We start from the raw sequence: 15,661 nt of genomic DNA, 5'->3' as shown, positions 1-15,661 counted from the left end.
GTCTGTGAATCACCACAACAGTATGGCAGGAATTTTAAACAATGTGGTGCTGCTTTTCCATTACAGAAAAAGAGACTAATTAGAGAATGATTAATTACATGGATTCTGTGCCTGATTGTCTATAAAAGATGGGCGTTGGAAGGTTCTTCCTTTAATCTTGTTATTTCAGAATAGTTGCTTGATTTTTTTCTTCCTCCTCCTCCTGGCCTGGAGTTAAATATGGTGGTAGTTATGCACTGTAACAATTCATTTGCTTCTCAAGAAATAGAAGTCCTTGTTTCTATCTCTGCCTGAGGCGTTTTGCATTTTACCTCTTTAGTTTTCCAAAGACAGCTGTGTCTCACATGATCAAACAGCAGTGGATCAAACAGTTTGCCTAGCACTGCAGCACTGAAAAGCAGGTTTTGAGACAAAGACCACATATTATCTGCTGTGTTCTCTGTAAAAGACTTCTGTCTAACCAAGGTCTTGAAAGTCCAGGACAAAAGAAGGAGATTTACATGATCAGCTTCCAGACTTTGAAAAATCATCTCCTGCAGAATTTTTGGCCTAAAAGCACACTACCAAAAAACCCCACCCCACCCCTCTCCAAAAAAAACCCCACAACCTACTGAACTGCATCATTTGGGGGTATTTTATATGCTGAGTGGTTTTGTTGCTGTGGTTAGCACAGAAATTAACACAGAGCCACACAGGAGTAGAGAATTCAGGGAGCTGTACCATCTGATCAGGTTAAAGAGCTGTATTTACTGCTGCCCCTTCTGGGTAGTGCACCTAGTTCTCAGGCAGTGCACCTAGTTCAAAATCATGCTTCCTCCATATGATCTGTATGTATATGTATTGTTCATCTGGTTATTAAGGTTTCTGTTATTTATGACCAAAATTTTATGACAAGGACACTGATTCATTCAGTATTTGTTCATGCCAAGAAGGGAGTCATCAGATCAGCTAAAGCTAGGCTTCAAAAATACCAGCCCTAACATGTTTTGTTTATTACACAGCAAAGAGAAAAAAAATATGTCTTGGCAATATGATCACAGGTGTGATATCTCTTGGATATCAGTTTGCAGCAAACAAAAATGCTTGGGCTTAAATTAAATTAATTTCTTATATGTAGATGACGAATTCAGGAAGAAGAAATATACTGACAAGGTGTTTTGTAAGTTAGGTGGAATATGTCACCCACAGGGAATCATGGAAACTAAAAGACATGAGAAATCTTATCAAATAGAAGAGAATATAATCTCCAGAATTACTTGGGGGATGAAATTTGAGGATCTGCCTGCTGGAATACAAGTCCACAAGGTAGAGTTCAAGGTGCAGAGCTCTGGGACAGTGGCCCTCCTCTGTGCACCAGTTGGTCTGTTTAGGTATTTCCTAGTTTTAGATATCAGTGTTTAGGCAATTGATTTTACAAGATTAGCCTTGGTTAAAACTGGTCCATTTTAGATTCCCTTTGGGAGTCACAAAAAGATCTGACTTCAAGAGTGATTTTATCTTAAAGGGTTCCGACCATCTATACAGCAGAAAATTCAGGCTAATCCTTGTTCACTTTATGGCCAATTCATGATGAGTGTAGTTTGTCTCAGCCTGGGCAGTACAGTTCCTCACAGCTTTTAATGAGGGCAAACATAAAAAAAAAAAACCTTGAAATCATGCAGTTTTTCTTAATAGTAGTGGGATCCTTAGCAGAGGGTGCTGGAGCATCCTGTAGTTTTAACATTCAAACAATGTGTACTAGGGATGGAGTAATAAAGCATCTCAGAGATGTTGATTCTTCCGTTGATCATGTTCCCTATGGTTCTGGCCAGTTACCCTGACCTGTTGCTTCCCAAATTATGGAAGAGCTTAGCTTTGCTTCAACTGCCTACTTTAACTGTCTGCAGAAGGCCTCACCAGTTGTTCTGCAGTGTGGTAGAGGCATTTACGGTACTTCTCCTAAGGCTGCTGGTGAACAAAGAGAAGAAAGGGAGAAATCACAGTACCATTTAGACAACAGAAGTTACCCCAGTGGCTTTGCAGGGGTCTGGTTAACCCCCCCCCCCAAGAAGGCCTCATTGTCTGGCAGTGAGGAAGATATGAATTACAAAAGACAAATGAGTGGAAGGACGAGAAAATACCTGACATGAAGTGAGGTGAGACTCAAGGTGAGACTCATTCATGCTCCAGGGACTGTCTACCTATGGGGCTTGTAGAAGAAGAAACTAAAAAGGCACCTTTCTTAGACTCCCTGTGTGGTATCCTGTTCCAGTGACTGGAGCTGCTGCAGAGCTGCTCCAACAAACCCCTTCCAGTCACCAGGGGCTCAAATGAGAAGCTTCAGAGAATGCTCCCAGAGAGTAACAGCTGTTTTCTGTTCCCTTAGTCATGTCTCCATTTGCTCCTTGCTGTTTGCCACGAGACAGTGTTGGGTGCTGGGACCAACAGAGAGCATCCATCCCATCCTCCTGGATGGAGGGACTGTGCCACCTCTTGATGTCGTGCTCTAGCAGAGACAGAGGGAGGATGGGCTGCATATGTACTGCCAACTCCTTTTTTGTTTAAGAATCACCTGACCAGCCTTTCTTATCTTCACAAGTCCTCTAAGAGTGAACTAAGTAAAACTATTTGAAGGGAATCTTAGCACCAAAGAAAATTCCAGTCCGTTTGGGATAGATCCTGCACCTTAATTTCGTCTCCTAGTTCATTTGTAGCTTCCCTGTCAGGCTACCCTTTGGCTGAGGCAGAGGGAGTTTTACTGCTGCCACTGTTACAGTCTAATGGGCTCAGCTGGTAACTGAAGTTTGGTAAAAACAGTTTTTGTAACAGTGCTTGTAAACAATTAAACAGGTAAATTGTTTTGCTGCCTAAGACGCTACTGTCATAGAGTAAGTATATCACACTAGAGCTGGGCTCTGGCAAGGAGATACCCACATACTACAAACCTACTGTTCCTCTTGATCTCTGGCTCCTGGTTCCCCATGTAAAAGTTTTTGCTTGCACTCATACTTTATCTTTCTTGATTTTGTACACTACAGCTAGAGGTGGAGCCTTTTGCAAGTCATATATTTTGTAAGCATATATGAGGCATGCATTTTATCAGGGGCTTTGCTCTTGTAGCTGGTCATTTCACAACTGATTATCTGCATGGATTGCTGGTTGGGTTTTGACTGCTTAACAATTAATTATCAACCAAGCCTTCGGGAAATTAACTGTCTTTACTCCTTATGGTATTTTGTTTGACCACTGTGCTCAGAGGACCAAAACAAGGCTTTTTTTGATTCAGAGCAGAGATTACTGTGGCCTGTAAAGACTTCTCTAGCTATGCTAATTTTTACTTTGCCATCTCTGCTATATCTTTTAGAGGTGTGACGTGTCACAACCTTCTTTCCCTTTCCTGCACATACATACTCACTTTCCAAAAGCAGGCACCTCTTGGAGTCACAAGACAATCTGTTATAAGGGCTCTCAAAATCTTTAACAGCTCCTATGGGAACAGAGTTGGGCATGCACATCGTGCTGTCTCTTGATAAGGTCAAACAGTGCAGGTAGAAAACATCCTTATCTGTTTCAGGTATTTTGGGTTATTTCACCAGGAAATAGGGGGAAATGGTTACCAAAAAGAGTTGTTGTATACAGTCACAGATTGCAAAATTTCTTCAGTTTCTTGGAAGCAAATGTGAACACAGTATTTTTAAAGCTATTTTTTTTCCAGTTTCTCATGATTGAACATGGGGGATGCTCAATCTCAGTCTTGGGGGATGGGGATGAAGATGAAGCAGAGCTGAATGTGAAAAATTTTACTATCCCATGAAAATTTCTGGGAAGTAAATCATCCTGTCACATATAAAAGCCTTTTTTTCCAAACTAAAATCAAGTTCTTTTTCTTTTGATAATTGCAAATTGCTTTTAGTTTAGACACTTGCAAACATGCTGTAAAATTAATTAACTTGTACAGTGAACTGAAAAACCACATTATAAAAAGACAGTTCTTATTTTGGTAACACTGAAACTTTTCTGGAAAGCTCTTCCTAAAAGAGAAATTCATCAAAGTTGATCCTTTCCTGCAAAAAATTTTATTTTGCAAGATTGCATTTTCTTACAAAACAAAGAGCAGTTCAGAAATTCCCAAGATGTTGCTGATGTTTTCTTTTCATTCCAGAGTTGAAGATGATTTAGAGAAACTCTTGAAAGTAACCTCCAAACCAAAACCTAAGGTGCCATCAAAACCACCACTGCCTCAGAAGCCAGCAGTTACCCCCAGGAACACTAATTCATCTCCACTGGCAACGCCAAAAGAAAACAGGATTCAGACAATGAATGAAGTGGACATTCTCCAGTATATCCAGGAAAATGAATCGATCAACAACCAAGATACAAGTCTTTTCTGAACATACATATTTTTAAAATGTAATGATGCCTTCTTGGCCCAAACTCCTGGTGAGCTCAAGTGACGGTAGCAAGAGTTGACCACATGTCTTTACTGTCACAGTGCTCATTTGTGTTCCATGGTATAGAGAGCAGCAAGTTTGACTAGCAGAGGCTTGACATGATGTTTTCAAAACAGTTGATGTTGCCTTAGATTTTCAGGGTTTTACAGGGAATGTGGACAAGGACATAGCACTACAGATTGTCTACTACTACTTTAGTATCAACATTGTACAGCTTCGGCCAGTTTAGTCCTGATTGACAACGATAAGTGTGTTGCACACATGGCAACTGTGAGTAGTGTCCAACAAATGGTCTGAGGCAGGACAGGATGCTGTTCCTGCCATTTTAGACAGGTATTTCAACTCACTGGAAAGGTCATTTTCCTTTTGTCCTGTGCATTTTTGTAGCAGCCCTTTCCTCCCTGACTGGTATTTCAGTAATCTATAACCAAGAACTGTTAAGTATAGGTAACAGTTCTTCGGTAGTTCAGAGAAACACTGAAATCCCAGCTAAGCCTGACAATCTGCTGCCTTCTTTATTGTGCAAATGCCAGCTTGTAAGAGGACTTGTAAGACTGCAAACACTAGACACTATGCATCGCTGGCCCCTGGGGAGAACAGCAAATGACTGAAGAGAAGCCAAGAGTGTAGTTCCAGACATAGGAGGAGGTTGCAGTGTGTAGGGGGGGTTGGATGCTGTAGGACTCGTGAACCTACTCAAGATTCACAAGAGCTAATTTTTTCCAGCCAGGTCTTCCTGGGCTTCCACTGTGGTTAGTGAAGAGAAAGAGATTTCTCCAGGAGGTGATTCAGTGCAGGTGTCCTCCTGGAGGAACTCTGAATTGCTCTCTGGAGTCACTCTTTTTCCTTCCCTTCTCCTAGAAGTTAAAGAAGAAGCCATGGTGATTAATTTCACTAAGCTAAAATGAGGTTTTCTGATAAAACTGTGGTCTGTTCATTACTATGGCAATGGTTATAACAAGGGAGGACCAACATGGGATTATCCAGAGTTAAAAATAGGAAGAAAATGTACTGGAGAAATTTTAATAAGCAGGAAAACCACAACATGGTAGAACAGGCATCCCAGACTACCCCGCTTCACGCCTGGCTCAGGCACTCTGATTCAACATGCTGAATTTACATCGAATGTGGGTTGATACCTGCTGTCATGTAGAAAGAGATACCTGAACTCATCCACGTGTGTTCTACCCAGATGTGAAGACAAGCTCCCCAGAGGGAAAATATTAATATATTCAAGCCATATGACTATCCCCAAGTTTGCCTTTCTAATATAGAACAAAATAAATAGAAAGCATTATATATATATTTTTAATAATGAAATTATTAGTATTTCCTTTTTAAGCCAATGGAAAATATGATAAAGGTATTTTGGTTTGATGGGACAGATAAAAATGTAACCATTGGCCCTTGTCCATGTACAGTATATTTCAGTATAATAAAACATTTTGCTAACCTGCAGGTGTTATTGTTACTGTTCTCTAGGTTGTACAGTAGCAGCAAATCGGAGTTAAAGGATGGATTCCATTTAAGATATGAGGAGCCTTACATGATGTTAAAGTGCATGCTCTGCTAAAACCCCGTGTAAATAAGTATGAAATGAAGAGTGTAGCTGTGCTCATATTTGCTTTGAGAGCAGCTAAAGGTAAAACTATATATGGGCAAAGGTAGTACCTGATCCTGTCTGTTCTCGCAGTGTCCTGGTGCAGTTAGGAAGATTGTTTATCCAATCCTGTAAAAGGGGAACAAAAGCACTGAGGAGAAAATAAATGACTTGCCAGAGAGCAGGCAGGAGAAATTAATTCAGGGCAGCCTTCCTGTTGGACTACCTGGTGTCATGAACAGTGACTATATATTTAACTGAGGGTTAAGGAATCTTGATCTCCACTTTATTCAGCAAGACTGCTTGCATTTCTGTATTTTTGGCCTACAGCCCATCACGTGGCCTGGACATTGATAAAACTACCATATCAAGGGCCATGTTATTGATGTGAGGCTGTAACTGGAAGGGTAGGCAGATGCCAGAGCAAGACATGGTGGCTGAACATGGATAGGCTGGAGAGATATCTGAGCATGGGCATTGAATTATTCTTGCAGTGGCAATAATTATGCCTGTGTTATCTCTCATAGACATTTTTCTAACCTGTCCTTAAAAGTTTGTCTGGCTGGAGAGCCGCACTGGAGATGTCATAGCCTCCTGGGTGTGATATTCCAATTCTTTGCCATCCTATTAGAAAAGTTTTCCTAATGTTTGACATAACTGTTCCTTCCTGCAACTTAAGCTCGTTACTTCTAATTCTCATCAGCACGGAAAGAAAACAAAGTAGATATACTCCTTTCAGTCTTTTCTAGACTGAACAACTCTGCTCAGTGAGGGTGGCAGCAAGACAGGTCAGGACATCACTACGGAACCAGTTTCTCACGACTTGGTGTGCCCTAGATGAGTGTTGTCATCTTGCATTGGATTTCTCCTGTTTTTAGAAGAATTGCTACATATCCACATACCAATTTACCAGGGGCAGTAAAGGATACCAGCATCCCACACCCTTTCATAAACACCACTTGCTGCAGTGACACAGTGTGCAGCCTTTGTTCCAGCTGGGACTATGTTTTTCTTTCACCGTTGTTTATAGCAATGTCATCTGTCTGCCTTCCACCAACTCTAAGAGCTCCACTCAGAAATGGCTCATGTTTTTGCAAAGCAGTGGGAGGGTAGATATTCTATTTTACCATCATAACCATGGGAACATTCCCAGTAACACAGTATAGCTGTATCCATTTTGAATGGCCAAGGAATACTTTGCCCCCCTAAGATTGTCAGATTACCTAAACAACACAGGGAAGGGAGAGCTGTTAATTGTTTCCTGTGCTAGATTTTTAAGATGATTTTAAGATCAATGTTTTACTTCAGAAAAAATCTATCTTTCCTGTCAAGGAACTAACATAAAAGGATCCTTCATAAATCCCAGTATTACGCATTTGTTTTACAATGCAAATGTCTAGCTGCAGTAATATTTATAGGCACTTAGAGGTGAGTTACAGTCCTTGAATAAATTATATATAATGAATCATTATTATAGAAGAGAAGAATGTCAGACAAATGTTGCCCAGAAAAATTGAACGTATTATTTGAAATGACATAGGAAAACCACACAACATACTTTGCATCCCACCAGACCAGAACTTCTTTTTTTTTTTTTCCCCTACATCACTTCTAGTAGCAGCTATTTTATTAGCCTGCTCTTGACAACTCTTGAAATTCAATTATGGACTCCAATGTAGTTCTTGGCTGACAGGCATCACCTTCTGACATCAGTAATTGCTAACTCATCAAAAGATTTGAAAAGCAAGAGAGTTGTATTTAAACCCCTACAAAAGGTGTTTTCTTTAGTGATTAGAACTTATAATAGGTGTCTCTATTGCATTAGAAGCTGTTGCTTGTTTTGCATAACCTTCTGCTTGTTATGTAGTACAGCACTAATTAACAAATAACACTGTATACTTTATTATTTCCATCACAGTTAAAATACTGATTTCACCAAGCTGGATGTTTCACAGATGACCTGTGGGTCATCTGTTCAGGTCTGTTCTGTTGCTGAATTTTTAGGAAAGCTAATTCCCATGTAGCATTTAAGGCCTAATTCTGTCAGTGACAATTTGGGTTGAGTCTAAAAAAATACATTAATTGAAACTGATATTTCCGCTAATCTTTGCCCAGATTTTAGATTCTGCAAAGAAGCTGAGCTTGCTACAGCAGAATACACAGGTCAGCCTGTGATTTAAGGTCATGAAAATCCAGCACACTCGTGGAGCACTAAGGCATTAGCTAATGAAAGGAGACTGTAAATGACCAATCCCTGTGGCCATTAGATTTAACATAGAGTACAAGAAAGCCTTAAAAATGTGACTGTCACTAATGTCACCACAGATTCTTGAATCTTTGTGTGTGCATCAACCACGTTTCTTATCGATCGATGCGATCACACATTTGTGACAGTTTAAACCTCTGTTAGTCAAGAGAGAGGGGTTTTACTGGGAGGTTTTATCTATATTCTTACTTTTAATCTCAACATCAACAACAGGACTGAATAAAGTAACTCTTTATTGCACCCATTCCTTCCTTGATTCATCTTTAAACGCTTCTGATCCAATTTTTTCAGCCCTCGCCATATCACTGATCCTCCTTTATAGCTTTCCGCATACTACTGGTATTTAATATCATGCACTGAACCTAATGAAGAATTCAAGTGAAAGGAAATCATGTGCCTGTGGTAGTAGAGAACCATCTGTAGGGGACACTGCTTTGAGTAAAAATACTAGCAGTGAAAGGTGATGATGGCGAATTAAATTAATAGTCAAATTAAGTGCTGCTGTGGGAGTTCAGAAGTCAATGAAGCTGCTTAAAGGATTGATTAGTCACAGATATTTAGGGAGTAAGTTTTATTCATACAAGGATGTTATGGATGCTACAAATTTATATGGGGTCAAGGAGACACTGGTTAGACTCATGGAAGAGTAATCTATCAAGGGTTATTAAAGATGCTGCTTAGAGCTTGGGAAGTCCTTGAGCTACAAGTTGCTGGAAATGCGGAGAATATTCAAGAAGCAATTATTTTTGTATTTCCCTATAGTCATCTGCTTTTGGCTGTTGTGAAGAATACTATACTCGGCTAACCCAAAACTCACACTGAATGAGTCACTTAGCGAGGATTTGGCGACTGAAAGAACAGAACACTCTCAGTGCTTTATCATCCTGCTTCCCAGCACCCTCAATAAGATCCGTCCACTGGCCTTATTACAAAGAGATTACTCCTATTTACTCAGGAAAGATTCCTGAAGTCAGTGGAAATTTTGATTTGCAATATATACTTTTTCAAAAGCCGCTTTCGACGTGTATGTTTGCAGTGAGCAGTAAAGTCTTACTGGTATCAGAGGAAGAATTCAATCATTCTTGAATGCTCCTCCAGATCCCATCCTTAACGATAAGATTAGTAGATACTAAGATTTGCCTAGGAAGTCAAATGTAAGAGATTTCCCAGGGGTAACTAGGCAACAAATGGCAGCATCACAACACCCAGCAAATTTCAGTGGAATAACCCCTAAAAGAGACCATCTGATGTTACGCTCTTTTGCAGTGAGGTGCTTAGAAAACTCTGAGTTTGAAGTCATCACCAAACACAAAAAGACATAACAGCCCATTGGCCCCTGCTGCATTAACAGCCACCATGGTTTGTTACCCTGAGGTATATTGTTTTTATTATCAAGTACCTCGGAATCATAATATCAAATTTGGAGGTCGAGCTGTTAAAGCCATAGGGAAGACATTGTGGTCATCATGCCATCTTATGTGAGCATTTCAGTCACCCAGCCACATCAGGAGGGTGTATGAAAATTATCATTTTGTAGGTTTTTGGTGAAAAGATGCAAACCAGTCTCTCCTTGAACTCATCAAATACTCTCCGAATGCAATTTAGCCATTTTCTGCCAAAGGCAATGTTTCCGTGCCATTTATCTCATCGAAGACTTGCTTCCTGTGACTGCTGGGAGAGTCGTATAGTCAATCTAAACTGTCAAAATCCCATGCAGATCATTAGAATCCTGGTGATGCTGATGCTTGAGAGAGGAGATAAAGGAATACGATGTGACACCACTGTCAAGCCTGATCGACTTGGAGAACACCTCTGAGAATGGGAGAGACAGGAAAGAATGAAAGAAGGCATCTGTCTGATTTATACACAGAGCTCCAGAGCCTTTCACTTCCCTTGAAAGCCTGGGGCTGCAGTGTTGAGATGAACAATTCATTCAATAGTTCTTTGGTGAGATGAGCACCATGGTTTTTCAAATGAACATAAAAGCAGACAAAATAAAATTACAAAATTCCTGGGGTATTTACTGAGCACTTTTCTTACTTCTCTGCTAATTTCTCTGCTTTTTGAGTTCATCCAGGGAGTCTGTGCTAATGATCGCAAACTTCTCAGATTATTTTTTTGGTAATAATAATTTAAGGCCACTGATTTCACCTCAGAGAAGCTTATAGAAATGGTTCAGTTTGATAATGTCCAGGTATGTTAATAAGTTCTTACTGTGAACAAAAATAATAATTTCTTTACCTTGAATGCTGAGAATCAAAACTACCTAGTGCTTCCCCCCCACCTTATGCAATCAAATCTGCAGGCTACTATGATTTGTTTTCCCGCTTATGCCTTCCTGTGTCTTGACCTTTAATAGCTTACATATTTAATCTTGTGTACAGTCCCCAGAAGGAACTTTATGTGTCCAGAACTGCTGTCTAATTATAGTTGCAGTGCCTTACCTAAACAGAAAACCTAATTCTACATGGAATGATGTGGAAAATTCATCTTTTTCATGAGGAATGAAAAAGAAATCTGGGCCTTTCTTCATCAGTGGTTTAGTTTAGCTCAAGGGAGCACTTTCATAGCAAATCTGCTTATTGGCTTCACTTAAAATACACTCGGTCCCATCACAGAGCTGCCATGGAGTGAACGGGACACTTGGGGCCAGAGGACCCAACTAGAAGTAACTTCCCCCAGATACGTACATGTGGGCAGTGGATACTCACCACCAGCTGCTTCACTTTGCAAATCCTCTCCTGTTGTGCTTCCTCACTTGCTGATGCCATCAGTGCATGTTTGGTGGTAAATTGAGCCCCAAATCCAGCTGACCTCAGCCTGTTTCTTTCCACCTTCGCAGTAAGGGATTGTACTGAAGGAGCAAAGGGAGGAAGGGACAAAACCACAGGGAGGTTCAGGTGTCCCCTGGTCTGCAGACACTGGAGTGGATTTCCCAATAACCAGTCAGGTACCCTTAACGTAACAGCTTAGTCACTGCTCATCTGTCTCTGCTCTCTAGGCTGCTAACAAGTTTTGCATTACGCAAACATTGGCTGAACTAAAGGAACAATGTTGTATGGTGTGGGAGTGGCAGGGGGAGAAAACAAACTGCCACATCTCCTGCTCCCAAGTAGATGTCCTTATTACTCACTATAAAATCCCTGTTTCTTCTTCTAGGAGTCCTATTTCTTTCCAGTTTCAGCAGGGAAAGTAATGCATGATTTTGGCACTGTCTTGCTTCATGTTTGCTGGAGAAATGGGAGATGGAGGTTCAAAAGTCCCTGAGGCTGAGAAAGGCAAAAGGCACACATTTCTCCCCTCCTGGGTGAGTACGTCAGGCAGTGTACTAGAAAAAAATTTAGAAGAAATAAAAATTTCCTTAAGCAACAAGACAGGAGACGGTCTGTCCCAAGCCTGGCTCGAAAAACAGTGACTGGGGGACACGATGAGACGCTGTTGCTTCTTCCCATTTCCAAGCTGGCACCACACAGATCCGGCTGGACAGGGTGGCAGGGGTTTGGTATGGCAGTGCTCCACGCTCCCAGGCTGTGCCCGGAGAAGTGCTTTGGGCTAAGGCTGACAAGCAACAAGGCCATTCCAAATGGTGTTGCACTTGCTGAATTTACTAGCTCCAGTTTTCCCATATTTGCAAGTCTGTGCATGACAACTCTGTTTTGTAGAGTAGTCATGAGCTGACCCATTTCCTTTTAATGCAGTAATTACCAGATTGACTGCCTTCCCCTTCAAGGTACTGACCTACAGTGGCTCATCCAGTAATTACTGTAGATGAAATCTGTAATGTCTGCATTTACCACAGCTTTTTTATCCATTTCTGTTGCTGGGCTTTTTTGCCTTTTCCTTTTTTTTCCTTTTTCCTTTTTTTTTTTTCTCCTTTCTTTTCCCACTTCACCTGCAGATTTAGCAGCTTTGTGAAAGAAAATCATGGGGGTTTTTGGCTCAGCCATATGATAAAAAGAGACAGAAAAATTGGGAGTTCAGTGGGAAAATAAAACTTTCCCTAGAGCCATGTTTGAATAACAAATCCCATTTAATTCTACCAGAGAACCACACAGGGAATTACAGAGAGCAGCATTAGAAATCAGTAAGAGATCCCAGGATAGCAGGTATCATTGTTGTCTGCTGTCTCGCCTTGCTGTGAAGACTGTGCTGTTTGGCAAGGACACTTCAAAATGTGCAGGGTAAGAGTGACAAAGTGAGCACGGCACCGTGTCCCTGCCCAGGGGCTGGGATATTCACCTGTGTGCGACTGTCAGAGACCTACTGTCTCCCTTTCCTTTTCCTGTAGCTATTTTAATTCTTTGAAAAAAATATTCAGTTATTTTAGCCACTTCAGTAGAGACTGGGATTTAAGACTTTGGAGTCATTTATAGAATCTGTGTTTCTCTATGTCTGATAATATATATGTATATAGTACATATGAGAACATGGAAAAAACAGAGAGGCTTATTAATCTTCCCACAGTTAAACAGGGACTCTGTAGCAGAGCCAGCAAAAGATCTGTCTGGCTTCCTATCTTGGCCATGAACCTCAAGGCTGAACTAAAAATACAAACAAAACAATCTTGTGGGTTAAGGGGGTTTCTGATTTGTTTTTGCTTTTTCATGATGTGCATAAGGATGACCTGAAATATTCTCCCTCTGAAAAACTTTTTCCTGCCTTTTCTCTTTTTTGTTAGAAATTCAGGAAGATGCTTTGCTGGACAGTCAGTGAACTGCTGACATTGCAATAGATGAAAAGGGAGGGAAAACTAGCAATAGGACAGGATATTTTGATATTACAAGTTTTAATTTCTTTTCCAGTTGAATTCCTGTTTCATTTTAAAACATCTAATAATGTTTGTGAGAAAAACAATGTTTGTTAGGATCACTAATGAGTTTTCCCAGTACTAAGGGTGTGAGAATCTGTGTTTCCTCCTATTTTTGCCCAGTGAAATATAAGAAGGAAATGAACAGCCTTTAAAAATAAAAGAGGAAAAGCTTAACTGTTTTCTTTATTATGTCAGCAAAATAGGCCCAAACTGCAAATTCCTTTAAGTCACCTTTCTGTTCCACATCCAGTCTCCAGTCCCTGAACCAGTCATTGTTCAGTCACTACAGACTACTCAGAATTGGTGTGAATAAGGCATTTACTGGATTTGTGTCAGAACACTGAAAGACAGAACTTTTTAAAGGGAAACTTTTTTTGAAATCATAGTCAACTTGCCTTCAGAGGCATAAAAACTAGAAAACTGTCAGTGTGGCTTTTCCCAGGATTAAGCACTAGGACTATAGCCTTTGTGGTTTCCTAAAAAAAGTAGGTACTGGATACAGATATGGGATAGGCCCCTTTTTTCTGAGATTTTGCACAGCTTCCCAGAATCAAGGCTGCTCTCTGAACAAAAAAAAAATAACTGCTGCCCCTTTAGCACGGGCAGGGGTGTAACCATACCTGAAATGGAAATGGTATCAGCCATTGCAGAGACCAAGTTGAGTTTTCTCTTGTTGCAGCCTGAAAGCAATGTACTGATGGCAGTCCTGATTCTTAGAAACACAGTTAGGAAAGTACTTAAAGTGTGATGAAATGCTGACTAATGAACAGTTACGTAGGAGTGTGACTATGCACTGCACAAGAAGGGAAAGCAAGGTCAGTGATTTAACAGAGAAGCCTTCAGGTCACCGAAGCACAGCAGGCTGATGGCAACAGGGCTTTCTGCCATCACTGCACCTTGTTACATGTGTGTGTTAGGGCAGGGGACTTGCAGGGAGAGTGAGAAGTCAGATTTTGGAATATGAATAAAAGCATAGTTTGCTGGGATCTGAGTTGTTTCTAATCATTTAAGGCTTCCTGTTATTCTTTCCTTATTGATTACACGTCGCAAATGAGACGATAATCCCATTTGGCACCTAGTTAAACCAAGAGCAACATGATCGTTATTAGTATTAAGTGGCAAGTTATTCCTGTTGCGGATAAATATGTCTAGCCATTTCCTTTATAGGACACTGTTTTTAGTTCCTTAAACTTTGCCAGATTTTAATTGTTCAGGATAATATTTCACATGCTCAGTTATTGGGCTCCAACTGAGATACTAAGAAAGCTTCAGCTCAAACAGTTCAGCAGTCTTCAGATGAAGAAGTTGTAGAAAGTTCTTTTAGTGCATATATTTCTCTTAAAACTGTGTGGATGAAAAGGCTTTATAGTCTTATGTCTTGAAAGAAGGGTTCAGGAATCGGCGTAGAAATCACTTGGATGTCAGAGTTGTGCCTTTTGCCTTATTAATTAGAAGCAGAAAAATAAAGCCTAAACCATCCCAAATTTATCTGTATGATAAAAGGAAAAAGGAAATTTTAAAAAAAGGGGAAAAAATGCATTGCCAGTACTAAAATATTGTGGGCAATTCTGTAAATTTTCCTGTGAATGTGGTCTGCAGACAGTGCCCATCTGCAGCTAGTCAGTAGACACAATGTCTCTCCTCCATAAGCCCAGTGTAGGACGACACTGGACCAGACTTGCCCTGCAAGCACGTCTCTCGGCCACCAATGCCCAGCTGTGGCACCTAGCAAGTGATCAGCTTGGAGCTGGGGGAGACCTACATGAAAGACTTTTAGGGGTCAGCAGCTGCAGAACAAGCAGATAGTAGACATCTGTGTTTAGGCAAAGGAACCAAACCTCAAGGGTGGTGTTTCCTATCTCAGAGCTGGCAGCTGAGAACCCTTTTTTAGTCAATGAAAACAACTGGTGTTGCCAGACTGCTTCATCTGACCTTCATCTAACCTGGGGTGAGATGACATACCCTCTGGAAGTGCATGTTTTCCTCTAAAAGGGACCCTGGCCAACTTGCTTAGTTGTAGACTGTAGGCATCTAAACTGAGGTGAAATGGATCCTGCCCGAGGAGACTTTCTCCCCAAAAGTCATATTGGGTCTCCCCTGAGCTGTAAGTGGAGGAGGTGGCCGCTGCCACCCACCAGCTGCCAGGAGTCTACTCCAGGTGGGTACCCATCGGCTGGAGCTGTGCCACAAGCATTATTTTGGGCCTGTTCCTGCACATGTGCTTTGGGTCATTTGTTAGCAGACAAGCTAGTCAAAAAATGTACTGGCAGCAGGTACACAAGGAGGTTCATGTCAGCCGATGCAGGGAAAATGGAGAGACAGTGGTTTGTCCCAGGTGGGACTTGTCTCCTCTCAAGCCATGATGGCCCATCTCCTGTGGGTAAGCAGAGGTCTGTCCCTCTTGCCGTGTGCTCACCTCGCAGCAAAAGTGCATTTTCTCAGGGAGTCTAAAAAATTGGTTCATACTTGTTAATCCTGGGAGAGCTGTAGCTGGAAGTGTTGGGGTGGTGGATCTATTCGTAGGGAAATCTGAAGGTTTCAGAAAACATCTCCAT

General features: G+C 41.0%; 1 protein-coding gene across 1 annotated transcript in view; it reads left to right on the top strand.

Annotated features, from left to right (window-relative positions):
• The window catches only part of HS1BP3 (HCLS1 binding protein 3), a 57,060-nt gene extending 51,172 nt beyond the window's left edge, over nucleotides 1-5,888 (top strand). The window contains exon 7 of the mRNA XM_074820132.1: nucleotides 4,142-5,888. Within this exon, the coding sequence (XP_074676233.1) occupies nucleotides 4,142-4,370 (229 nt within the window). The 3' untranslated portion in view covers nucleotides 4,371-5,888. The remainder of the gene's footprint in view (nucleotides 1-4,141) is intronic.
• Nucleotides 5,889-15,661: the final 9,773 nt, after the last annotated feature.

The sequence above is a fragment of the Strix aluco genome, chromosome 3 (genome assembly GCF_031877795.1).
Source record: "Strix aluco isolate bStrAlu1 chromosome 3, bStrAlu1.hap1, whole genome shotgun sequence".
NCBI lineage: Eukaryota > Metazoa > Chordata > Aves > Strigiformes > Strigidae > Strix > Strix aluco.
The sequence above is the reverse complement of the archived record's forward strand: the minus strand, read 5'-3'. Positions and strand labels throughout refer to the sequence as shown.